Below are 25,854 nucleotides of genomic sequence, written 5' to 3' on the forward strand. Positions count from 1 at the left end.
TTACGACCTTATCCTAACTAATTCAATCTGCAATCTCTCCATTTCCAAATAAGGTCCCATTCTGAGGTACTGGGGGTTTATGGCTCCAACATACCTCTTTTGAGGGGTCGGGGGCCACAATTCAACCCGTAACACCTAGAACTCCTTGTCTGCATCGTTGGCGTCAGCATTCTCCAGAGCGCTTACCACTGCCTAAAGTATTATATGTCTTGATTTTTTTCATCGACCGTGTACTCCCATTAGTCTGTAAGCTCTACGGGGGTTACTTCTTGTCCGTCTTGTCTGCCGTTGCATTCCGAGCACCTACGGAGGGCCTGGCACGTGGTTCGCACGCAATACTTATTTGCCAAGTAGACGGATGAATGGAAAGAAGGGCTAAGTGGAAACCCCTTCGGTTCCACCTCCCTGCCAAAGTAGTAGACCACAAGCAGAACTGAGCCTCCAGAGAAGTCACAGGGGTTGGTGCCACCACCAGAGAACTGCAAGGTGCAGAGGTCCCGTCACGTTCCAGTTTCACTCACACGTGTTGTCTGTGCAGGAGATGAGGCCTGTTCGTGACTGACAGTGGGTTATTGCAAGTTTAAGGCGCTGACGATTCCAAGCTACGGGACAGCTACAGCTGTCCTTCCAGATGTGGTATCCTTCCTGGAGCCAGTCAGTACAACAGTCCCAACCCTACCCCCACACCAAGAGCACCAGGAGAGGTGAGCTGTCCTTTGCCAGGGTTAGGGGCGCACCTCCACCGTCTCACTGCAGGGTCACCTCGGCGCTTACGTCCTCCACCATGGTGGAGACAGTCCACGCAGAGTCTGATTATGTCAGGGTGCCACACCGTTCCATCATATGGACAATGTCCCGTTGATAGGCTGCAGAGCCCAGGACTTAGTGACATTCTAGACACTAAAATAACATACATGGTTCCCAAAGGGATAGATCCCATGACAAGTTAGGAACTTGCCACACCTAAGTGAAATTTTGGAGGTTCAGTAACCTGGGAATGTCAAGACATCCCCTCCAAAGTGAGGGACACCTTGAGCACCTCAATACTAGGAAGAACACACACATTTTGATGGATATATCAATCAGACAGTTGTCTTTAACTTCAAGTAACAGAGACTGGAAAGAACAGTGACTTGAGATTTTTTCAATTCAAGAAATCCAGAGGTAAGAAGTTCAGGACTGTTGTGGAGGTTCCAGAGTTTCAGCAAGAACTCAAATTCTTTCCATCTTTCTGCTCTGCCATCATCAGCATGCCTCATGGTCCCAGATGGCTGCAGAAGCTCTAGCCATCATTTTCCTATTATTGGCAGGAACTAGGAGACTGGGCCACATTGGGGTGGGGAGGAAAGACAAAAGGGATTTCCTGGAAGCCACCCAACAACTTCCACTTCCATCTCATTGGCCACCCTGTCTACATGGGAAGCTGGGAAAAAGAAGGAGGAGGAGAAGGAAGGGAGAAGAAAAGGATATGAACATTGGGGAGTTAACTTATCATCGCTGACCGGTGCTCATTGAGTGTGCCATTCTTATCTAGTTAGCAAGAGACCTGAGGGTTTGCCAGCTTTGAATGTGCTCTAAACTGAGGGGAAGATTTAGCTGAGGCTGCAGTACAAGCAGTTCTACCAGTTGGCACTTATGACTCAATGGATCCAGTGGTGCTTGGTGGAGATTGTGGAGCTCTAGTGGGTGAGCGAGATAGGAGGGCCCCAGGGTCTTGGAGCAAAGCCACATCCTTTTACAAAATAAACCATGATTCTTTGAGATGCGAGTTTTGACTTGCCACTGGGCTCCACTTCAGACTGTACATAAGACCACGGGACATCTCATGACTATGTGATCTGAATGGCCCATTATGGACTGGGTGACACAAAGCCATAAAGTGGGGTGTACCCAGCAGTAAACCACCATCGGGGGAAGGGGGATGGACCTTCAGCACAGGTAAGCAGCCTGAGCAGGGGGGATCACACTCCCAACACGCTGAGTCATAGCTCCCTGCTTCCCCATCTTCAGCCAACACCTGTGACATCATGAAGTTTCTTAGGGCACTATTATTCCCATTCCACTAATAAAGAACTTTGAGTCACAGGGACATTAAACAACTTCTCCAAGTCACCCTGCCAGGAAGTGGAAGAGCAGGGACCCAAAGCCCAGGCTACCGCGGGGACATGGGATGGGGGGATGGGGGGATGGGGGGGTGGGGGGGGCGGGTCGCAGAGCAGGAAGATGGATGCAACCTGGGGGGTGGCTCGAAGCTCGGGTAACAGTTTAGGGACGATTACAGCAGCCGGATGCAGGCAAGGTCCCCAGGGGCTCATGCTCCTCGGGAAGAATGGTCTGGGTCACTGTCCTAGGTAGAGATGCAGAGTGGCCGGCCACGGCAAAGTCCTAACTATCTACCCTGGCCACTTGTCCAGCTGTGGAGAAGAAGGCCCTGGCCCATATCTGCGTGCTTGTCCTCCCTGAGATGGGACATGCGACAGGACTTCCCCTCGTCCCTCTGTCTTTCCTCATTATTTCATCTCAGGTGGCTGGTGGTCAAGTGTGCAATTTTCCCCCACAAGCTTCACGATCAGCAAGGCACCAGAGGGAGAGAGGCAACCTCCGCACAGCTGGCAGCAACTGATGAGACTCAGGTGGAGCCATAGGGTGGGGCGGGACCAGGGCCAAGGGCAGCGGCACTGGGCGGGGCGGTGGTGGTGGTGGTGGAGGACTCAGCTTGTCATCCGTCCCAAGCGTCCCATGTGTCCCAAGCACCGTCTCCTCCATTCTTGATCTCAGCCAGCGGCTTCCACCACCGATGTGGTCCCTGGACAGGCTCCTGTCCCTGCAGGCATCTGCCCTGTAGGGCAGCCAAAGCCCAGCGCCTGCCCCAGGCTCCTTCCTTGGGGAAGGAGCCGCCCCACAGACCTCTGTTAGTCTCGTTGACTGTCCCCGCTTCCAGGGACCCATGGCTGCCAGGAGGCTGGATGGAGGGGTGTCGCGGCCTGGTCTCCGCCGCCGGGACGGGCAGAGAGTGGGGCTCAGGTCACGGGAGAGGCCGCTGGGATGCGAGGGCGCGGGGCTCAGAGGGTCTCGCTCCCCGGACCGAGCAGGGAGCGCCCAACACCGTGCCGGTCCTGTCCCCGAAAACTTCCCCTGCTGCCAGCTGACGGCTCAGCCTGACATGCGAAGCTTACTGAGCCTGGAGAGAAGCCAGTGGCCGAGGGGACCCGAAGAGGGGTGGAGGGGCTGCGGCGTTCTGGCGACAGGGGGCGGCCAGAGCGTAGGGGGCAGTATGGGGAGCAGGGGGACAGAGAGATGGGAGGGGACATCCCGGACGTGGGGAGACATCCCGGGGTGTGAGGGGACAGGGGGGTGTGAGGGGACAGTGAGGTGTGCGGGGACATCCCGGGGTGTCAGGGGACATCCCCTCGCAGGCTCCAGGAGGTGGGCCGGTGGGGGACAGGGCTGTAGGGGCGGCAGGAGCGGCCCGGACTACGTTTCCCAGCAGGCGGCGCGGTGCGCGTCACTTCCTGCGGCGCCCGCGGCGCGCGTGTAGGAGTGAGCGAGCGAGTGTTTACTTCCGGCCGCCGCCGCCGCGAGCTGAGGGCCGAAAGAGTCGGGCGGCGGGCGCGGCGGTCCCGCGCAGCCATGGACTGGCTCATGGGGTGAGTCGGGCGGCGGAGTGGCGGGGCTGGCGGGCCGGGCCGCGGGAGGGGCCGCGGGGCGCGCCGCGGGTGGCACCGGTCAAGGGCGGCGGGCCGGGCGGCGCGGGCCGGGCCGGCGAGGGGCGTCCCCGGGTTGGGCGCGGGGCCGGGGCTCCCCGGAGCGGGGTCGGGGCCGGGCCGGGAGCGGGGCCGCGTCCCGCCTGCAGTCGGCGCCCGCGCGGAGCGTCGCGTCTCGGGAGCCGGCCCCGGGCAGGCGGCCACACCTCGCCGCTGGGTGTCGGGCGGCGGGGGAGGTCGGACGGAGGCTGCTCTCGCCGGTCGCCGCGGCGAACTTGCTTCGGGAAGAGATAACTTTGACGCCGGCAGAGGACAGCCCGTTAAAAAACGAGGGAAAAGAAGCAAAACAACCCAACTCTGCCAACGTCCGCCGGGGCGAGGTCGGCGGGGCCGGGGTGCGATCGGCGTCTCTGCGGGCGGCCGCCGCAGGGCGGGGTAGGAAGGAAGCATCAGCACCGGAGCCTGGGCTGGGCTCTCCCTCTCGTCGGCGTGTGTGTTGGGCTTGCTGGAAGTTAGATAAACGTATAGAACGTCACGTCGTCTTCAACAAGTTATTCTCCCTAAAGCCATCATTTTTTTCTTTTCTTTCTCTCTCTCTCATTTTTTTTTTTTTTTTTTTACTTTTTGAGGATCGAGAAGGGCTGGCACTTTTCACCCAGTAGCGTGGTCCTCCATCCGATCTGTGCCCAGCTCTGGTTTGTATAGCACCCCTCTGGAGTTAGGTTAGTTACTCCGGGAGCTTGGGTTGGGAGTGAGGGAGCGGTTGCTGTGTCCTTGACCTCGACCGGTGGAAGGGCTTGTCTAGACACTGAAGTCCGGGAAGGGAGGTGAAAGGTCCGATGTACATTTCGTGTCAGTGTCTGTCAGACCCTTTCGGGGTGTAGGCAGAGGGGAGGGTGCTGTCGGCGTAGTCAGGGACATGAATGACACCCATCCTTCCCGGCAGACTGGGTGGAGTTTAGTGAAGGGGGAGACCAGGGGAGACCAGACAGCGTGAAGGATGAATAAAGAGGCCAAAGAGTTGCTGAGTGTGACGGGGTAGACCTGGAGCCAGAGCGCAGGGCTCAGGGAGGCATGTGGGTGATGCAGGCGGCCAGCCGCGGGGCAGGACCGCTCACCTGGCTTCTTGCAGAGGCAGCACTGCCATCCCAGCCCCACTGCTTGTTAGCTGTGTGACTGTAGGTGGTTACTTCTTCTCCAGACCTGCTTTTAAAAAGTCACCTGTAAAGTGGAAATCATGGTCCTTGCAGCGTGGTGTTGTGGAAGGGTCCACTAAAGCGTTTACCACAGTGCCTGGCATTGGTGGATGCTGGTTACTGTTAGTAAGGAGAGATGTTTGTAGGAGGCCTTCGTAACCCACGGGCACCAAGAGTTGAGGGCAGACAGCTGTGTTTGCTTTATTTTGAACCATAGATGCTTGCTTTCTGTGTTTATCAGGAGGGATTGCTTTGGAGGCTACCTGGCCTCCCATGAGTTGGTTTCAGGGGAGTAGGCTATTGACTGGCTGAGTTGAATTAACAGGGCTTAGGGTCGAAGGGGCCAGCCCGATCAACTGGGTTGCCGAGGGGGCAGCTGATTGTATTTTGTCTGTGTGTAGTTACGTGCTCATGTCCATAAGAAGCAGGTACTCTGTGCCTGGAAACTGACCAGTGGTCAGTTTTTTTAACTGCCTGAGGTCTGTGCTTTGTGGACTTTATTGTAATCATTGTGAACAACCAGAAATTTACCACAGCTAGGCTTAGAAGTGTCTGATTCTCGAGGCGCTTGTCAGGACTGTCTGGGTAAGATCAGCGGAGCACTTACCTCCCCGTGGCGGGGAGGCCAGGCCCAGTGTTGGAGGAAGACAGCTTTGAAAGGGACGGCAGGCTTGGAGCTGCTGCTTCTGTGGTCTCTGGGGCGGGGGAAGGAGCATTCGCTGCTGACTGGCTGTAAAGTAGGCAGTTCTGAAAGGGAACTAGAGATCTCCAAAGAGGGGTTAGGATGGAGTTATCTTCTCTTCGTGCATGTGTTTTTAAACTTGGTGGATTGCATATCAGACTTGGTGAATCGTGAGTTCTTTAACATTTCCTTAACTATGAACCCCCCCTTTAAAAAAAAGTGGAACAATCTCAGTAGTCAAGTTCTGATCTTCTCGAGAGCGTGTTTCCAGGGTGGTGTTTGAGAAGCTAGAGCTGGGAGGGCCTGGGTGGCCCTCTGTCCCTCCCATAGGTTTACTGAGCATCTGCTGTGAAGTATGAGGATGCAGAGGCCTGGACTTCACAGCTGCGCAGGGAGTGAGAGCAGAGACCCCAGCTCTCCCACTCTGGTCCACCTGCCACCCCACCTGGCCCCTCTTGGGAGGAGAGCCAGCCGGCGGCGCGTGAAGGGCCTGGCTCCTGCCAGATGCCCTTTACATGCTTAGTGCTGGGACTTCAGTTAATCTTTTAGCCAGGTTTCAGCCTGGAAGAATTGAAGAAATGTGTGATTTTTTTTTACTCTTTCTTGATATTTTTATTAATTCACATCATTCAGTGTCAACTGGTTTGTTTGGAATAGAGTTCTCATGTTTTTAATGTTTTTTGTTCTTTTTAAAAGAAGTTTCTTTGCATTTGTTCACCACGGGGGACAAAGTCTGGACTCAGCTGTAGTGGCAAACGGGGCGCCCTCCTCCTCCTCCTCCTCTGATCACTGTCATGACCAGAAGAGCGGTTTACAGATGTTCGAGTGAGACCACACCTTCCCTGTTACTGAAAGGGCCTTGCTGAGTAATGCTGGCAGCCTTATCTTCAGCTCTGCCTGCCGTGTGTGAGGAAAGGGAGGCCTGCAGGAAACCTGCTCAGGGAAGCTAGAAAGCAAGCCAGCATGTTACAGCTTGCTGCTGAACTTTGCTGGGGCTCACTTGCAGGAGAGTTCTGAGACGGGCAGCTCACATCCGTCGTCTTACTGTACGTTTCCTCTGCTTGGCATTGAGCACCAAGGTGTGTGGTAATTTTTTTCCTCTTTTTTTACAAAAGTAATTTCTAACTTGAAAAGGGTTGCACTTCTTGTGTAGGTCACCTCTGGGGTCCTTGGCTCTACCCACTCTGGACAGCAGCTGACAGGGTGGCACCCTTGCCCAGAGCAGAAGCTGCATGAGCTGTGGCCGCAAGGGACCCACCCCGTAGAGCATGGTAGTTTGGGGAGAACTTTTGTCCTGTCCTCAACTGGCGGTGGCAGGCATCTGTGAGCGGACGATAGGCATGCAGTTTACATTTTACCCGGCGAAGCAGGGTCCAGAAGCTTCCCAGCCAGCATCTGGGAATATAGAAGAGGAAACGCACTTCCTCCGCTTCTGACTGGTTGGGGCCTACGGGGTGAAGTTTGCAGGGACCTGCCTGCCCGTGCCCTCTAGCCCAGCCCGCACCCTGTGAGCCCCTTGCTGGGGCCGCTCGGGCCTTGACGTCAGCACCTCCTTTCCTCCCCGGGGGCGGATTGAGGTGGGGTGAGGCGCAGGGTAGGGCTTCCTGGCTCTGGCCAGAGGAGACAGGCCTCCTGGCCTGGCGATTCACTCCGCAGGGCGGTGGAGTTGGCGCTGTTGGGCAGTGCCCAGGGTGTGCTACGCGGTCGGGGGCTTTTGGGCCTCATGGGTCTGCTGGCAGGAATCTTGCGCTCAGGTGTAGGGGATCCAGCCCCGTGGATGCCACCTCTGCGGGTATTTGAACCGGGTGTTGATGACTTTCCCTTGGCACTTGGCCTCTGGGAAGGGCGTCGCGGTGGCTGGCAGTCAGATCCCATATGAGGGCACCCAGGCTGAGCTTGCTCGATTCTCTAGGGTTTTGGTCTTTTTTTTTTAACAGCCTCGTTGAGGTATAATTTACCTACTGTAAAGTTTACTTGCTTTAAGTGTACAGTTAAGTAATTTTTAGTATAATTACAGAGTTGTGTGACCATCACCGCAGTTTAGTTTGAGAATGTTGGCCTCACCCGCGAAAGAAACCTCGAGATCAGTGGCTTCCCGTTCCCTCCCTGACCCTAGGCAGTCACCCATGCACTTTCCACCTCTGCAGATTTGCCTGTTCCGGGCATTTCGTATGGAAATGGAATGCAATCACAACACGTGGCCTTCTGTGACCAGTTCACTTAGCTTAACGTTGTGAAAGTTCATCGGTGGTGTTGCTGGTGTCAACTGTCCTTTTCGTTGCCAAACGATATTCCATGGTGTGGAGATACGCCCGTGTTGCCTCTCCACCGACACCTGGATTGTCCCTGCTTTTTGCTGACCCTGGAAGGTGCTGCTGTGAGCCAGCCTCTCCCAGCCGTGAGCCGGACCCCTTCCTGCCGGGAGACCTCCAGTCCCGACTGCATATTCACCGGCTGTCCTGGGTCAGACCCCGAGCTCAGGATCAGAGTGTCCCCGACGGAGAAGACAGTCTGTCCTCTGTCAGGCTGGTGCAGGAGGAGCAAATGATGCAGGGCGGCAGAGGACAGGCCAGGAGGGTGGCTTGGGAGGGTGCATAGGAGTTTTCCAAGTAGAAAGGAGGAAAGGTCGCACCCCAGGAAGGAGGAATGGCATGTGCAAAGGCACAGAGGCAGGAGGAGAAAAACTGCGGCTAGTGGGCCCTGGAACCTGTGGTTGCAGGGACACGTGCAGGAGCCGCTGCTTTCCAGGCGGGCAGTCACTGTGGCCTGGGGCTAGGGTGCGTTCAGATCCCTTTAAAGAGGGCCATGGTCACACGGAGCCCTTGCAGAACGAGCCCCACATGCCTGGACACTCTTGGCAATGCGTCATTTCTCATTTGTCCTCCTGCTTGGGGTGTCTGCAGGGAACCCTTGCACAAGTGTCCCCAGGGACCCACTGGAGCACTGCAGGGAGGCTCTGTGGGGTGGGCAGCCAGCCTCTGTCCTGGCTTCTCACCCCCAGGCGTCACTGTCTGCTGGGCTCACCGAGGCCTCTTCTCAGGATGCTGGGAAAGCCAGGCGGCACTGGGCGCTGGCTGCTGGACTTGTTGTCCAGAGCTCATGGTGGCCTGGGAGGGGTTCGCGCAAGTGGGTGCTGGAGGCTGCCTCTGTGGGGAGGCCTGTGTCAGTGTTCTCACTGTCCCAGCCTTCCCCACATTGTCCTTGCTGTGGTCCTGGAAACTTAGATGCACCCAAGCGCACGTCCTTGATTTTGTAGGGGACGGGTCTTCATGGCCTGGGAGGGAGGCCAAGCCCAGGCATAGGTGTGCTCGGCGGGGCACCCTGTGTGCCTGTGTTGGGCGCGTCGGCCCCGCAGGCTGGCCTGGGAGCTGGTCTCAGTGCCCAGTGGTGACTTCTGTGCGTGTCCCCCGCCAGCAGTAGCCGTGTCCGGAAGAGGCGGTGGCGCAGGCTGGTCCCAGCTGACTTGGCTGGAGGGCCTGCTGTTCTTTGTCTTCCTCGTGTTTGTTTTTCTTTCTGCACAGGATTTCTCCCAGCCCGGGTACCTCTGGCGGTATGCAGGGCTGTTCTGTGGGACAGAGCCTGGGGACATGGGACTAGGAACAGTTGGAACCGGAGGATAGAATGCAGATGCTTAAGGAGAAGACGAGGAGGTCGTTGGTGGGTGACTGGGCCTGCGTGCGACCCGTGGTCCTGTTTGAGCGGAGCCATGTGGCTTTGGGCCGTGGCCACGTTCTCCTCGTCGCCTGGTGTTTTCTCTGAAGAAGTTTCCTTTGCCGGTGGGAAAGAGCTGCCGTGCATGGTCACCTGTGGTGGAATATGCGCACATCCTCCCTGCACGTGTGTTCTAGGGATGATGCCGCGCGGAGGCGCGGAGCTCCCACGGAGGGATCCAGGCCATGCTGGGAAGCAGGGTGGAATCCAGTGGGTGGGTGCTCGAGAGCCGTTTTAGTAGGGCTTCTGGAGCGTCTTTGAAAAGGTGCCATTTGAGCTAAGACCTGGGGATGTGAGAGATGGGAACGGGGCTCGGGGGCTGGATGGTCTGGGGTTTGAATCCCGACTACAGCTTCACGAGTCATCCTGTTTTACCTCCCCAAGCCTCAGTTTCATTGTCTGTGAAATGGGCCTAGTAGTAACCTTCCCAGCGGGTGGTGGTGGGATTTTATGAGGTGTCCACCATGGAGAAGGCCCTCTGTCCCCTCAGAGTGAGTTGGGGCTTACCTGGCAAGGCGGCGCCTGCATAAAAAGTGAGTGCAAGGGCTCTGCACCCTGCGGCCCTCAGGTCACCTTGTCACTATCACCTCTGCCCTGCCCTTGGAGTGCTGCTGTGGCGAAGACCCAGCCCTGTGTCCCGATGCACGGCTACCCCCAGCCCCGCAGCCCAGGCTTCTGCAGTAGGTCTGGCTCTCGGGGTGACTCGGGCGGAAGGCGAGGGGTCAGGGTCTTGGCGCCCTGGAGGCCACTTGATTGCATTCCCTGCCGATGGCGCCTTCCATCTGTAACCTGCCCGCTCCCGGGTCCCCCGGTAGTGCCACACCCACCTTCCCCCGCCAGATGCCAGTGCTGAGTGCCGCTCTGGCACTGATCCCGGGGTGGCGGGAAGGGCGCGGCCTGAACTGGCTCATCCGGTCCGCTCTCCCGCCCCCCGGGTGCTGCGCAAGCTCCCCGGCCACCCCTCGCGTCTCCTCTCCCGCCGGGATGGCGGAGCTCGGTATGGAAGGAGGAAGGTGGAAGGTGCTGTGGTGGCCTGCTGTCGGTCCACGCCTTCTGCACTGAGAGTCTGTCCTGGACTGCCAGAGGGCCATGTGCAGAGGGCGCGGGCCTGGCCTGCCAGGCTGGCTCTCCAGCAGCTCTGTACTCCTCAGATCCCGCACTCGGATCCCCGCGTTGGTGCGGTCCAGCTCTGGTCGTGACAGGCCCCTTTGGCCTGTTCCCCGGGTTCCTCGGGACTGAGGGTTGCAGAGGGGGCATAGAGGAAGTGGTTAGCACCTGTCCCAGCTGCTCACTAGTGAGACGCTTCCAAAACAAATAGGCCTCTGGGCGGTGGCAGTTTTTATCCCACGGGGCGGGGCTGTCCCTCTTCCTGCCAGCCTGCAGGCTGATGGGAGCCGCAGACCCGGGCAGAGCCGCTTCCTGCAGGCTTCTCAGAAGTGATGCGGGGGCCCTATCTCCCACAGGGAGGGCGTTCTCGGGGCACGCCTGGGGCTGCAGAGGCCTCCACGCTGGGTTCTCCAGCTGAGTGTGGACTCCTCCATCCCTACTTCCAGGCTGGCTCAGCAGGTGTCACGGCCCCAAGCAGGTCCTCCGCGTGGCCCGGGGGTCGCCCTCGGGGAGGAAGAGTGTCTGGAGGCCGGGCTGCGCCCACTGCGCCCACTCTGGCCCTCACCGGCTCAGCCAAGGCTTCTGAGTGGAAGGAAAATGTGGAAACCTACAACAGGGGCTTCGGAGTGGCCGGCCTGCTCCCGCAGGACGGGGCTCACTGTGCCTCCAGAGCGCTCACCGCCCGCTCAGAGACCTTCATGCTTTTCGGTGGTTTGGGTCAGGCCTCTCCTCGGGGCAGCTCTCCCTGTCAGGCCCTTTCTCTGCACCCCTATGGGCTGTTTAACCCGGCTTGGCTTCCTTGGCTGCTCATCAAAACAGACCCGTGACTTGTTTACAAGGACTCTTCTGATTCAACGGATGGAGACGCCGGCCCAGTGGCCCCTGGGCAGAGAGGGGGACGGAGGTGCTGGGAGGTGATGTTTACTGAGTGGGGTCCCCCCAGCCCAGCAGGCGGACGGGAGACAGCCGGGCGCCCCCACCGCTGCAGCTTTATCTCGGCAGGGCCTTCCTAACAGCTGCTGGGGGCTGGGACTGCTGGGGGCTGGGAGCCGAGGCGTGGGCAGTGGGAGGGAGCCAGTTCCCTTGCCGTGGCGGGTGGAGGGCATGGTCCCACACGATCCAGAGGCCCCTGACCCAGACTGGGGGACCGCCAGTGAGGACAGGCGAGGTTGGCGTTCTTTGTATGTCCCCTTGTGCATTAGTGCTGGTTGGGACCAGGAGGAGAGGTGGGCGTAGGCGGGCACTCAGCCCCTGCACCCTGCTGGCCTTGGCGGGCGGGGAGAAGACGGCGCTCTCGGGGTGTTGTCAGCCCGCTGGAAACTGAGTCTCTGGCTGCTCAGAGAGGGGGACCTGAGGCATTGAGTTCACTTCTCAGACTGTTTCCTGTGGCCCCGCGTTGATGCCACGAAGGGACCTAGAGACACTGAGCCTGGCGGCACCGACTTGCTTTCCTCGCCTACCAGGCTGTGCCTGTGAATGGCCAGTGCTGACTCGTGCCCACTTTCGGCTCCAGGGCCTGGTGCGTTGGCAGCTCGGGACCTGGTCCCTGTGTCAGGTGAGGGACCCTCCCATTGCCCTCCCCACGAGCGGGCTGCCTGCTAGTGGGTCTCCACCTGGAGTGGTCTCTCCTTCCAGGGACGCTGGGCAGGGCCTGGAGGTGCCATGGGGCGTTGCTGCCGGCCCCTAGTGGGTGGGGGCCAGGGATGCTGCTCAGCATCCGGCAGCGCAGGCGAGGAAGGGTGTTGGTTAGTCTGCGTCTCCTCACGGGCGGGCTGGATGGGAGCTGCTCGTGTGCGTGGGCCGTGCGTGCTTCCATAGTGCATCGTCGGCCTGCTCTTGGCTCAGCGGTCTAGCTTCTTATGACTGGGGTGAGTTCTTTCTACTTTAACGGTATTAAATCCCAAGTATTAAGATGATAGAACTTGTTCTTAAAGAGACAGCTAAGAGCAGAGAGAGGAGCTGGGAGGTGCTAGAACCCAGTCGGGAGGCTGTGTCACCCCCCCACCCCCTCACCCCGGCTAGCTGTGCTTCCCTTGGGTGCGCGTTCTGCTGGCAGATGAGGGGACGGTGGGTGCAGCTGTGCTGGGAACCCAGACGGGTCAGGGCTGTCTGTGCACCAGGAGGCCCAAGCGAGCAGCGACACACATACACACACACACACACACACACACAGACACACGGGGACACACACACACACGGACACAGGGACACACGGACTGTGCGCGCCATTTAGTTGATTCTGTTGGGAAAGAAATCCCATCCATGCTGCCATCACGAAGTGTTCCGGAGGCCCTTGCCGGTTGGGGCCGTGTGTGGTTCCTGAGGCCGTGGGGAAGACGGCAGGCGGTGGGCGTGGGGGTGACCCGGAGAGCTTGGAGCAGCGTCGTCCTCCAAGGAGCCCAGTTGAGCTTGGGACGCCCCCAGGCCCCTCCTGGGAGCTCTGCACGGCAGGGGCTCAGAGCTGAGCCGTCCCGAGTGAGCAGCCACGGCCTGGCCTCCGCCGACCCTGCAGAACACTCCCCTCACCACCCCTTCCCAGCCCCTGCCCTGGCTCTCTCTTAGCTGTTGAAGGTGATGAATGAATGGAAAAGGAGTCAAAAGAAGAAGATCCAGGCCTTGGATCACCCCCTGGGCTGCCCTGCCTTTCACTCCTCCCCGGAGGGCTGGCGTCCTCTCAGAGGAACTTCTTGCTGAGAGTGTGGGGCGGGTCATGCTTGGTGACTTTCCTTCAGTGTCCTGGATGAGCTGCGTGGCATCCAGGGGCCGGAGGGGCTTCAGCGGGCATGCAGGGCTGAGCCTACCCATCTTCCTGAGAATCACTGACACGGGGTGTGCACTGGGGACCGCTGGGGCCGCGGCTTTTTCGCAGGACAGGGCTTGCTCCCTGCCATGAGAGGAGTGTTTTCTGTTGGCTGAGGGTCCTGTGCCCTGCTCACCTAATGAAACGTGTGGCAGGTGCTTCCCTTTTGGGGTGTTCATCTTCTCTCCCAGACCCACAGGTAGCCTCACTCCCTTGGCATGGGAGCAGGCAGGCAGGCACCAGGGTACCCCGAGCCAGCCTGTGGGCAGCTGGCCGTGGGGCATCAGCCCTGCAGGGTCTGGTCCCAGGAGGGGGCACCGGCAAGGAGGGCTCAGCGGCGCCCACTCTGTGTGCCGTGTGCAGGTCAGGTGATCTTGGGTTCACAACTGCTTTCCAAGCCTGGGCACCCGGATCAGGGGAGGGGGCTCCCAGCCCCTGCCCTGCAGATTGGTTTTGGCTGGGACGTGTTTTCTGGCAGGTACCTGTTGTGTGGCAGGTGCCTGCTGTGTGGCAGGTGTTCTTGTGACCTCAGTCAGGTTTACTAGCTTCAGGGACGCAGACGTGCTCATGCCCCACAGAGCGTTAAAAGCACCGAGGGCATGCACTGGTGGTCTCGCGGGTCGCGCCTGTCGTCACGCGGGCTTGTCCCTGCTGCCTCCCTGCCCGGCCTGCTGCCTGCCTCCGAAGCAGGGCGTCCGATTGGGTCCGGGTTGCCACCTGCCGTGGGCCCTGGGTCTCGGGGTGCTGTTTGCAGAGCGCTGCACCACCCCACATCCGCCCTGCGCTGTCCAAGTGAGACCCAGGCACTTCTCTGGATGCGGGCATTGCAGCAGGGACTGAGAAACGCCTTGTGACAAAAACCCTTGTTTTCTAGTACATTCTCGTGTTCCTGCTGGAAGGCCCGCTACCTTTTTGGCTGAAGAAGTGCTGGGCTCAGCTGAGTTCTGTCAAGAGCTCTCGGCATGTATAATTCATGTGAAAATAAATGTGTCCTCTTGTCATGACCTTGCTGGCTTTCATGCACTTCCTCCCAGGCCAACCTAGTGCAGCCGGGTTTTGAGGATGCGTGACTGTCAGCCCCACAAGGCGGGAACGATCCTTACATCCTTGCTTGTGTGAAGCCGCGGTGGGTTGCAGAGAGCTGTGCTTCCTCTTGGGGTGCTTTGTGCTCCGTATTGTTTTTTCTTGTGTGCCACCTCCTCATGGGACTTGTGGTTGTAGGTGGGATCGTTGGTGGTTTGCCGGCCCCTAAGTCTGAACTGTCACAAGGACAGCAGTGGGGCCTGTTGTTCACGGCAGATATCCCCTCTCTCCTGAGATGGCTCCACGCCAGGGCGCAGCGCCGCCACCCTGATGGTGGAGCCTGTGCCCCTGGGGGCGTCAGTGGAGCTCATGTCCCACTCACGCAAGATCCAGGGCCTGCCCAGACAGCAAGCTGGAGTCCCTCCCTGCCTCGCCCAACGGGGGCCCCACCTGGCCATCGACATAGCACGGGGTTGGGGGAATGTGCACAGCGCTTACCTGGAAGCAGGTCTGTGCCCCCCAGAAGCCCTGCCTTCTCTTCTCTGTTCAGGGGCCGGGGCGATTCCAGTCTACCTCCCAGCTGGAGACCTCCCTGGGCTGCATGTATGCTCCGTGGGACCTGCGTGGTCTTTTTCTGGATGGAGCAGCTCCGCTGTGTGCCGGGGGCGTGGGGTTGGAGTGGCAGGGGCCTGAGGGGCCTGCTGTCGGCGTCTGCCGTCCCTCGGGTCCACATCCTCCTGCGTGCGGGTCCTGCTTGCTCCCATCAGCACAGGCAGGACCCGTGGGGACAGACCTGGCCGAGGGCCGGTGTTGGTGGCAGTGCCCGTGGTGGTCAGAGACAGTGCCTCTGCCATCTCACAGACTGGCCTCCGGTCCACCGTCCACCACCAGCTGTGTGACCTCGGCTGCTGTGTCAGGTCTCCAAGCCTCAGGCGCTCCCCATGTGTGGGGGCCTTGGCACCTCGCTGGCGGGCGGCGGTGTCCTGGTGTCTGTTCCTGTCGTGCCTGCCGCAGTAGTGACTGTGTGGTGGGAACAGGCACTGCTGTGAGGGACGTGGTGGCCGTGTCTCCACGGTGCCCTCGCCCTGCGTCTACCCACGGTGGGGGGATGTCAGGGCTGGGTGCACAGCTGTGCTTCCACGGCATCCGTGGACCTTCAGGAATCAGCGTCTCTGGCGCTACAGGGGGATGATGACGGTGCTGGGCTCGGGCTGGCTCTCCCCAGGGGAGGGAGGCCACCGGACTGGACGGTGGGGTGGGGGTGTAGTGAGGGAGCTGCCCCGCCCTGTGACTCTTCCCAGAGCCGGGGAACTATGGGACCACAGGTCACTGGTCTTTGAGTCGGCTCTGATAGTTCAGGTGTAGGATCAGGACACTGCACCTGCACATGTCCCCAGCTTTCTGCTGATTCACTGTAATTGGGGGTCACAGGATCCTCCTGGTCACACAGCAGATGGGAGAGCAGTGGTAATTACGGGCCCCTGCTGGCCCCCGGGATCTGGGTGTACCTGCCAGGAGCAGTTCACAGGCAGCACTGCACTGCGCTTTTCCATCTCTCTTCTCTTTCCCGGAAGTCCGGGTCACTTGGTTTCTAACAAAAACAATAAAATGTCCCCTAAAATGACGTTTGGAGGGTCTGGGGTGGAGACTGCACTCTTGGCCTGTGTGCCTGGGCCTAGAGCCTGACTGCTCACGCACCCCATGGTCCTGGCCACAGGGCCTGCCTGATTCAGAAGCCAGTTGTGGGTGGTGTGGCCACATGAGGGTCACAACTTCACTGGGCTCCCTCCAGGCAGGCCCACGGTTCCCTGGGCTGACCCAGCTCCAGGGCCACAGGCTCTTCTAGACCCGGGCACCTGTGGGTGGAGTTGGGGAGCGTGTCTTTGTCTTTGGCTCAGATCTTCCGCAAACCACCAGAGTACTGACCAGGTATTACTCTTGCTTAAAAGACCCTCTGGACCTCCTTGCCTAAGGGATGAAGTCCCCATTTCCCTCCATCCCTGACCCCCAACCCATGGGTGCCTGTTGCACTGCAGCCTGGTCAGGCCTCTGATGTATCCTCTTCAGCCAAGGCCCCTGGCCTGTGCTCATGCTGTCTCCTTGGCCTGGAGAGCCTCCTGTCTGCCTGCCTGACACCTGTGTGGCTTTCTGGCCACGGGCTCCTAGAACATTTGACCTCTAGCTTCAGGGCCCAGTCAGTCACAAATGAGGGCAAGGATGGAGCTTCCCAGCTATCTTCTTAAAGATGCTCGCCCTGTCTGTTAGAAAGAGAAATTAAGAAAATGATCCCATTTGCAATAACATCAAAAAGAATAAAATATTTATGAATAAACTAAGCAGGTGAAAGGTCTGTATGCTGAAAACTATAAGACATTGATGAAAGAAATTGGAGAAGACATAAAAGATATTCTCTGTTCATGGATTGGAAGAATTAGTATTGTTAAAATGTCCATACTACTCAAAGCAATCTACAGATTTGGTGTAATCAGTATCAAAATTCCAATGGCATTTTTCACAGAAATATAAAAAATAATTCTAAAATTTGTATGGAACTGCAAAAGACCCCAAAGCAATCTTGAGAGAGAAGAACAAAGTTGGAGGGATCACCGTCAGTTATTTCAAACTATATTATAAAGCTACAGTAATCAAAACACTATGGTATTGGCATAAAAACAGACATAAAGATCAATGGAACAGAAGACAGAGCCCAGAAATGAACCCATGTGTATATGGTCAACTAATTTACAACAAAGGAGCCAAGAATATACAGTGGGGAGAGGACAGTCTCTTTAATAATGATACTGGGAAAACTTGACATCCACATTGAAAAGAATTAAACTGAACCACTTTCTTATGCCACACACAAAAATGAACTCAAAAAGGATTAAAGATTTGAACATAAGACCTGAAACCATAAAACTTATAGAAGAAAACATAAGCAGTATGTTGACATTGGTCTTGGTGATGATTTTTTTGCATCTGACACCAGAAGTAAAGGCAACAAAAGCAAAAATAAACAAGTGGGACTACATTAAACTAAAACCATCTGCACAGCAAAGGAGACCATCAACAAATGAAAAGACAACCTAGGGAATGGGAGAAAATATTGGCAAACCACACATGTGATAAGAGGTTAATATCCAAAATATACAAGGAGCTAAAATGTACAAAAGACCTAAATAGACATTTCTGCAAAGGAGATACACAGATGGCCAAGAGGTATATGAAAAGATGCTCAACATCGCCAGTCATCAGGAAAACACGCATCAAAACCACAAAGCGATACCACCTCACAGCTGTCAGAATGGCCATCATCAGAAAGAGAAGAGGCATCAAAAGTTGGCGTGGATGTAGAGAGAGGGGAAGCCTCCTGCACTGCTGGTGGGCGTGTAAATTGGTACAGTCACTGTGGAAAACAGCATGGAGGCTCCTCAAGAAACTAAAAATGGAATTACTGTATGATGCAGCAGTCTCACTCCTGGGAATATGTCTGATGGAAGTCATTACGTTGAAGAGATTTCTGTACTTCCACATGCATTGCAGCACTATTCACAGTTGCCAGGTATGGAAATAACCTAAGTGTCCATCGATGGATGAATGGATAAAGAAAACATGGTACGTGTGTATGTGTATATATAGATCCCTCAAGAGGGAAAAGGCCGGCCACCCAGGGACGCACAGTGCACACGTCACTGACAGAAGGAGCATCCAGACCCTGTCAGATCACAGAGACACGGGCAAGAGGCTCCGCGAACGGACACCTCACCGGAGAGGCTGCGCTCCTGCCCGGGTCAGAGGAGGAGGAGCTCGGCCACGCTGCTCATCGCCATGGGCCAGGGCTCACCTGTCTCTGCTGACTTCACGTAGCTGGACCACCAGACCGACGTAAATAGTCTTTCCTTTTAACCCTCTTACACTTAGTGTGCACACGTTTAGTTTCCACCCTTCCCGAGCTGTGAGCCAAAGCCCCACTCAGTGTTGAGGCACACGTGCACCTTCAGCTCCTGAGGCGCCGGGCGGTGTGCACAGAAGGGGGAGAACACGGTGCCAGGAGAAGCCCGGCCGCTGCCTCTGGGGCCAGAGGCAGAGAAGCTGCAAAACAAGAGGGGCTCCAGATAATTGTCGGCTCAGTGACTGGCATGGCCCACATCTCTTACTGAAGGATTTTGAAAGCAGCCTTTGTTAGTGAAAATCAGTAAGATCCTTCCTTTTCATCTCTGCTGATTCTGGAGTATTTAGGTTGAAGTCGTATAAAAAAGAAGGCCCACTCTCCCCGCTCCTGTGTGCAGGCTCTGCCCTTGCTCCGTGTCGCGTGTCGGTCATGTCAGAGCCCCTTTGCCTAGTTGTGATGTTGGGGATGCCGGCATCCACTGGGATTTCTGGACAGGCTTTGCTCCAGTGAGTGTCCTTTTCCATCAGACTTCACATGAACACCTGGACTCTGGTGGCCCTCCCGATAGAAATCTGCTCTGTGTCATGGTGGGGCCCACACTAGTGCCCGTGGCGTCCCCTTCACAGGTTTCCAGAATGTGCTGGGCCTCACTTGTAGCTTCTCCCTCTGTTTCATGTCCAGTGTCTTCCTGGTGCCACAGTCTGTCTTCTCCACTCTTCCACCGGGGTGGCTGGAGGCCGCCCAGAAAGGCCCCCCATCCCCGGTCTCCTGTGCTACCGCAGTGTTCTGGCCTCCCTCCAGCCTCTGTTCCTTCTGTCGCCTCCCCTTGCTGGCCGTCCCTTTGGAGGCAGGGCAGTGAGGTCCTGGGTCTGTGAACCAGGGTCTCCTGTGGCCGGCCTGGGCCGGGGGGTGCCCGGTGCCACGTGCATCTCGGCTCCCTCTGCTGGCATCTCCTGGCCTCTTGCTGGCATCCCAGAGAGGTGGCGGGGCCCTTCCTGCACGCCAGCCTGCCCGTGGCCAGAGTGCCCGGCAAGACAGGTCTGCCTGGCCATCTGCCTCGGAGGAGCCCCTGCGAGGCACCTTGTGAGGCGAGTAGCTGGACACCCAGTGCGAGGTTCCTGGGTCAGGTGTCAGAGGGGATCCCGAGGCTGCCTTCTTTGTGTATCCCGTGTGGCTGTAAGGGCCCAGCACTGCAGAGCTTCTTGTGAGCCACTGGGGTCTGAGGGCATGAAAGCAGCCACTTTGTAAAGGGGACCGTGGCATGTAGTGGGCACCATGGCAGCTCAGGACACTGCGACCTTGCCCCCTCTTGCTCGCTCATCCACCCTGGGTAACTGGGGATTCTGGGGAGAGGGAAATAAACCCTTAGCCCTGTCAGAGCTGATGGACAGATGAGCAAGGTCCCATGGGACAGCTGACCACTTCCTCTTGCGCTCCAAGCATCCTCTGGGCCCGCAGAGGGGCCATACTCGTACATGGCCCATTCTCTGCCCACAGAGGTGATGGGAGAGTGGCGATGCCAGTCTCTCACAGTGGCCACAGGCAGGCCGGGAGCTTGGTCTAGAAGACATCTGACACAGACCTCTCTGTGTGCTGGCCAGGAAACCTCCCTTTTCAGAGCTCACTGTCTTTGTGTGGTCCCCACTGGCCTCCAAGGTCAGAGCTGGGCACTTTGTTTACTTTGTGTCTCATTTTCTCCTCATTGGGTGAGAGGGAGAGAATAGGCATGAGCCTTCGCCTTTCTGAGGTGTAGACACACTGATGAAGGCTGCGTGCCAGTGTGACCCGTGTGAGTGTAACATAGTTTACCTGAGGTCGTTGTTTCCTGTGCTCTGGTCATAAACAACGTTGTGAGCCCATCTCTCTTTGCTACTTGTTTTGTGGGAAGCCCGTTGGGGGCCCTCCCTTGATGCTACGTCTTGTCACACGCTTTCTGTTACCGGCCGCCTGCTGGGTGGCTCAGGCCCTGCCCTGGCTGGCACCGTCTGTCTTTTATCGTCCTCCATTTGATGGGTGAAGTGTCAGTCCACTCTCACCGTGTTTCTTCTTAGTGGGGCTGAGCCTATTTTGATGTGTTTTATTACCTTTTATGAGCTTTTCTCTGTGAACTGCTCGGCACAGTCTCGGGATGCTGTTCAGGTTCGCATGCTGTGCTCACTGCCGGGAAAGGGATTTTTTCTTGCCCGTGCTTCCGGTGCCAGGAGCTGGTGCCACACTCAGATGTAGTAGGACCTTGGAAGCAGCTGGGCTTGGCGCCTTCTCTTTGCACAGCAGGGAGATTTCACTTTTCTACCCTCAGACACGCTTGCTGGGGCTCTTCTTTCTCTCACCCCGTCAGTTCCGTTCATTTGGAAAATGCTCCCTCCCATCGTGTGCCCGAGGCTCGCGTGCTCTCCTGGCCAGGCCCGGGGTGTCCGGGAGCCAGTCAGCCTCTGGCCCGAGCCCCGCGCTCTGCAAGTGGGGACACGCTGGACTGGTGGGCAGCTGCCATTTCACAGACGGAAGGAGGCACAGAGTCGGGCAGCTGCCCCGTCCGGAGGCCGGGAAGTGACGGCCCCCTCTCTGCTTGGAGCCCACCGAGCCTGCTCTCGAGGCCTCTGGGCTGTGTCTAGGGGCCCCCAGGAGGCGGATTGACCCACCTCGCGGCCCTGGGCTCTCTCCAACACAGGCTCTGGGCCGGGGGTGTGGGGGGGGGACGGGGGTGGCGTGTGGAGCGCTTTGCCGGACTTGAAGGAGGAGAGGGAGGCTCCGCAGGTTGAAAGCGCCGCTTTTTCTCTCCGCGTGTGGCTCCTGCGTCCACCAGAGGGCGCGCCGGGCGCGCCGGAGGCCGCCAGCGGGGTCCTGGGCCCGGGGCGGGGCTTGCGGCCACCGGCCACTGCGAGAGAGGAGAGGCGCGAGCTGGAGCGGGCTGGAGCGCGCGGGCACTGAGTGGTCCCTCCTGCTGCCGGCGGCCGCCCCTCATGTCCGCGCCGGCTGCTGGCTGCTGTCGGTCCGCCGGTTGTCCTTATCGTATCATACGGCGGACCGGCAGCGGCTGGTGGGCTTGCCTGGAACCGCGCGCGATCGCCTGGGAAGCTGGGAGCGGCGGGCGGACGCCGGGCCTGCACGTGATTCCCACTCCCACCTGCGCGGGGGCGGGGGCTCCCCGCCTCATCCCCTCCGATGCTGGGCGGCCTCAGTGTTTCAATCTGAGTGTCTGGAAGGTGAAGCAGGTGTTTTGTTGTCGCAGGCGGTCCACTGCTGGCCTGCCCTGCTTCCCTACTTCCCGCTCCCCTGCCCCAAGCTGGGATTCTGTTTGAGGGATTCTAGACAGCCTGTGACCACTGCGTCTGGTGGCACCCGTCAGGGTGACGAACCTCAGGGGAATGTGTCCATTTCGTGCCCGTGTTTGGTTCCCTGCTTACCTCTGCGCTCTGGGGAGGCCCAGCTCCAGGCCTACCACCACTGTCTGGCTGTAATAGGTGCCAGTGTTTGAGCACCTTTCTGAGGGGCCGCCAAGAGGAGGGTCTGCATTTTGCTGCTCCCTGACCTTGCGTGAAGTGTTTACTTCTCAGGGTCCTCGTGAAAACAGCAAAACCCCACACAGAGCTTACAGTCCACTTGGCCATTCTGCTGTGATAGCCCGAGGCCTGGGACAGGGGCATTTCCAGGATCAGGGACTCTGCCTGTGGCCCCAGCAGAGGGGCTGGGGACCTCTCTGAGACACACAGGCCTTCTCCAAGGGGTGTCAGAATCTCGAGAGAGGATAGGGTATGGCTGGTGGCAGTGCGGTCCCACAAACGCAAGGTGCCACGTGCACCCGGGCTCACCAGGGGCCCCCCTTTCTGAGCAGGCCTCCCATGTGCCGCGCCTTCCCTGTGCAGGCAGGAGCCTGGGTTAGCAGCCTTGACCGGGCTCCGGGTGGAGAGTCCAGTGGGCGACAGATGTGTCCTTTGTCCTTGATCTCTGGGCACATCTCCACGGAAACAGTGGTGTCCGTTTGGAAGCCTTGGGCTGGGACTTGGGTTATATCCCATCGCCCTGGACAGGGTGCAACTCACCCTCAGGGTTGGGTCAAAGGGTTTCTTGTTTGATTTTTAAAGAGAAAGGTGAATATATGATCCAATTTTTAAAAAAAATTTGTCTATTTATTTATTTATTTTTGTCTGTGTTGGGTCTTCGTTTCTGTGCGAGGGCTTTCTCTAGTTGCGGCGAACGGGGGCCACTCCTCATCACGGTGCGCGGGCCTCTCACTGTCGTGGCCTCTCCTGTTGCGGAGCACAGGCTCCAGATGTGCAGGCTCAGTAGTTGTGGCGCACGGGCCCAGTTGCTCCGCGGCATGTGGGATCTTCCCAGACCAGGGCTCGAACCCGTGTCCCCTGCATTGGCAGGCAGACTCTCAGCCACTGTGCCACCAGGGAAGCCCTCAAGGGGTTTTCTGACTCCCTGGCATTGGAAGGTGGGGATGAAGGGAGGGGTTATCCTGAGGTGCTGCCTGGGGTGGGGGTTTGGGCAGGGGCTGAGCTGTGCTGGGAGACTGTCTAGATGAGGCCAGCCAGCCCCGCAGGCAGGGCAGGGCCTGCCTCTGTGAATCTGCCTTAGCTGGGTGGGAAACCCTGCCCACAGACGGGCACAGGAGGTGTGGGCATCATTTGGTAGCCGAGTGTGGGGGCCGTCAGGAAGGGGAGAGCCCAGGGGGCCCTTGACGGAAGGGGAGCCAGGGGCCACCTGCCAGTATCCTGTGTCGCACTTGGCCCTGATGCCTAAGTAGACTGGACTGGACTTGTGTGTGGAACCTACCCCCTGCCCAGGCCCACTGGAATGAGAGCTGAGGGTTCTGGAAAGGCAGAGACCCACGGGAACAAAGGTGGGAGACAACAGCAGACAGAGGAGGAAGTTGGAGAGCTGGTGAGCAAGTGGAACGCAGGCTTGAGGAAAAGCTGAGACCTGAGCGAACTGGGACATTTCTCCTGAGGACCTCAGGATGGCTTCCAGATTTGTGGGAACTCGGAGCCTCCGAAGGAGCCGGTTGGAGGTCTGGAGGTGTGCAGGAGAAGCAGCTAGATACCCTGCTCCCTCCCACCTACCTTGAATCTGAGGATTACTGTGTGGAGAGCATGTGAGTCCCAGGAGTGCACCAGGGCCACCATCATGCAGATTAAGCCTTGAGGACCTCCCACAGCCACCATGGTGAGGTTCCCCAACCCAATCTTGGACCCCAAGACCTGGCAACTGCAGTCCACTCTCCAGGTAGAAGATTGCCTGGAGTCTGACCCGCCCAAGAGAAGAGACCTCCAGACACTCACAGTGGAGGGGCCAATGGACATCCCTGTGCTACCTGCTATAGGGAGGCACATGGTCCCCCAGTGACATGCCTGAGCGCCGCCCGTGCACTCAGAAATGTCAGGGGGCTTTTCAGTGCCACCTTCAAGTATGAGTGGGTGGCCAGGGCCACCAGGTGTTTTGTGGAACATGTGAACAGGAACGGCAGAGACCAAAACCAAAAGAAAAAGAGGGAGCAGACTCTGAACAACCAAGTAAAATGGGGCTGTCATTAGTTTCCTCAGAGACTTACAGACCATGGAGAACCCCAGCAGGTAAGAACTGACTGGTACAAAGAAGGAGCATCCAGAGAATTAAAAAGAACGCTTGCAGGTTAGAGGTGCGATAGCAAATTTAAAACCTGATAAAGGGATAGGAGATAAAATTTGGATGTATTTCCCAGCAAGTAGAACAAAAAGTCAGGTATGGACACCTGGAGTGCAAGAGTAAAGACATCAGAACATCAGTACAGGGGGCTCTGCGGCCACAAGGGAACTCTGGAAAGAGCAGGAAACAGAAAGAGGGAATTTTAAGCAACTCAAAAATTTTCCAGAATCACAGGAAGTGAGTTCACCCCATGTGCCCCACACAGTGGACGCTCCCTGTTCCCACAGCAGGGAGCACGGTTGTGACATTTCAGAGCACAAGGGATAAAGGAAGGATTTCAGAAGCTTCCAGAGAGAGGAACAAAACAAACCAAACCAGGAATCCGAACAAAATTCCAACCTGGAATCTAAAAAATAATCTTCAAGAGACTGTCAGAAAAGGACTTGCAACATGGACTTCATTTCATATCAGCCAAACCGTTAATCCTGTGTGAGGATAGAATAAAACTTGCATGTAAATTCTGAAAAAAATATTGCATCTCATCAGCCCCCTTTCAGGAAACTTCTGAGGAGACCCAGTGCCGGATGGAGAGGAAGGGGGTCTTCGGCCATGGGAGGGACAGCAGCCCTGCAGAGGGCTGGGGAGCTGCCTGGTCAGAGCTGCACCCACCTCCGTGGGTGCAGGGAGGGGCTGCAGCTGAAGAGCCCCGGCTGAGACTTTCATTCTGTGCTCCCCGTCAGGAAACCACTCAGAAAATACTGAGGGTGGTTCAGGTTACTTCCGAGACGTTGGATCCAATCGTATGTCATGTTTGGGGCCTGTCCTTATACAGATCTCCCTCAACTTACCATGGGAATTACATCCTGACAAACCCATCCTAAGTCGAATATATTGAAAGTTGAAAATGCATTCAATACACCTGGCCTCCTCGCCTACTTTAAATGTGCTCAGAACACACAAATTAGCTTACAGTTGGGGCGAATCATCTCACACAAAGCCTGTCATATAATAAAGTGTTGAATGTCTCGGGTAATTGATTGAATATTGTACTGTAAGTGCAAAACAGATGGTTGTGCAGGTCCAGAATGGTGTGGGTCAGGTTCACCCCTGTGATTGCGGGCTGACCGGGGGCTGCACTGCTGCCGCGCGTCACTGCTGGGAAAAGGTCAAAATGCCAGATTCCAAGTACAGTTTCTACTGAACGTGTTTTGCCTTTGCACTGTCATAAAGTTAAAAACATCACAACTCGAACCATAAGTCAGGGATGCCTGTATTCTTAATTTTCCTAATTAATAATTCCTGGCTTCAGTGTTTTAGACACGCCACATTAAACCTAACTCCGTGTGGTTGGCGCGTCGTGCCTGGGGTGGCTGTCAGCTCGCAGACACGCGTGTCCACGTTGCTCCCCCAGCATCTTTCCATCTTTCCTCATTCTACGTGCAGTGCTTACTTTTTAAAGACATTTTTTGGGAAAAGGCATGACCAGTGGAGGGAGGCTCACCCATAACCCTGTATTTCATCGTGAAGTGAGTTCTGATAATGTCGGTCACCTGGACCCTAGGCGCAGGCAACCACCTTTGTATTCACCTGGTGGTCACAGGCTGGACATCCTCTAGGCCTGTCTTGGTAGCAGTCAGCCCCGCTCTTGTCTCCGAAGTTACGGGATTGCATTGGAAAAGCGTGTGAGTGTGTGTGTGTGAGTGTGAGTGTGTGGGGGGTGTGGGTGTGGGTGTGGTGTTGAGGTGTAATTTCGTTCCACAGCGTCCTCCGAGTTGAAATGCGCCCCTTGATGAGGATGGATTCTCGTGAGCAATGCCATTCCCTTCATGCCCTCCTGCGGCTCCTCTGCTTTCTGGACTAGTTCTGCCTCTGGTCTGTGGTCACCGGCAGCCGTGCAGCAGTTCCTTCTCTTGATTGCAGAGCAGAGTCTGTTGTGTGGCGGTGCCAACTTGCGGTGGTGGGCGCTGCCGTCTGGACCCCTGTCCCGCGATCGCCTCTTCGCTGCGGCTCCTCTGGCCTGAGCACTGCCCTCCTGCCAGCCGGGCCTCCCCTGGAGGGTCTGAAGTCTGGGCTGCGGCTTTCCTCTGACTTTCTGACACTCCCACGCCGGA

At 57.4% G+C, this 25,854-nt stretch overlaps 1 protein-coding gene across 1 annotated transcript in view; it reads left to right on the plus strand.

Moving 5' to 3' along the window:
- The first annotated feature begins 3,509 nt into the window (after positions 1-3,509).
- The window catches only part of MOB2 (MOB kinase activator 2), a 49,878-nt gene continuing 27,533 nt past the window's right edge, over positions 3,510-25,854 (plus strand). The window contains exon 1 of the mRNA XM_059070412.2: positions 3,510-3,647. Coding sequence (XP_058926395.1) covers positions 3,631-3,647 — 17 coding nt within the window. The 5' untranslated portion in view covers positions 3,510-3,630. The remainder of the gene's footprint in view (positions 3,648-25,854) is intronic.

The sequence above is a fragment of the Kogia breviceps genome, chromosome 7 (genome assembly GCF_026419965.1).
Source record: "Kogia breviceps isolate mKogBre1 chromosome 7, mKogBre1 haplotype 1, whole genome shotgun sequence".
NCBI classification, from domain to species: domain Eukaryota; kingdom Metazoa; phylum Chordata; class Mammalia; order Artiodactyla; family Physeteridae; genus Kogia; species Kogia breviceps.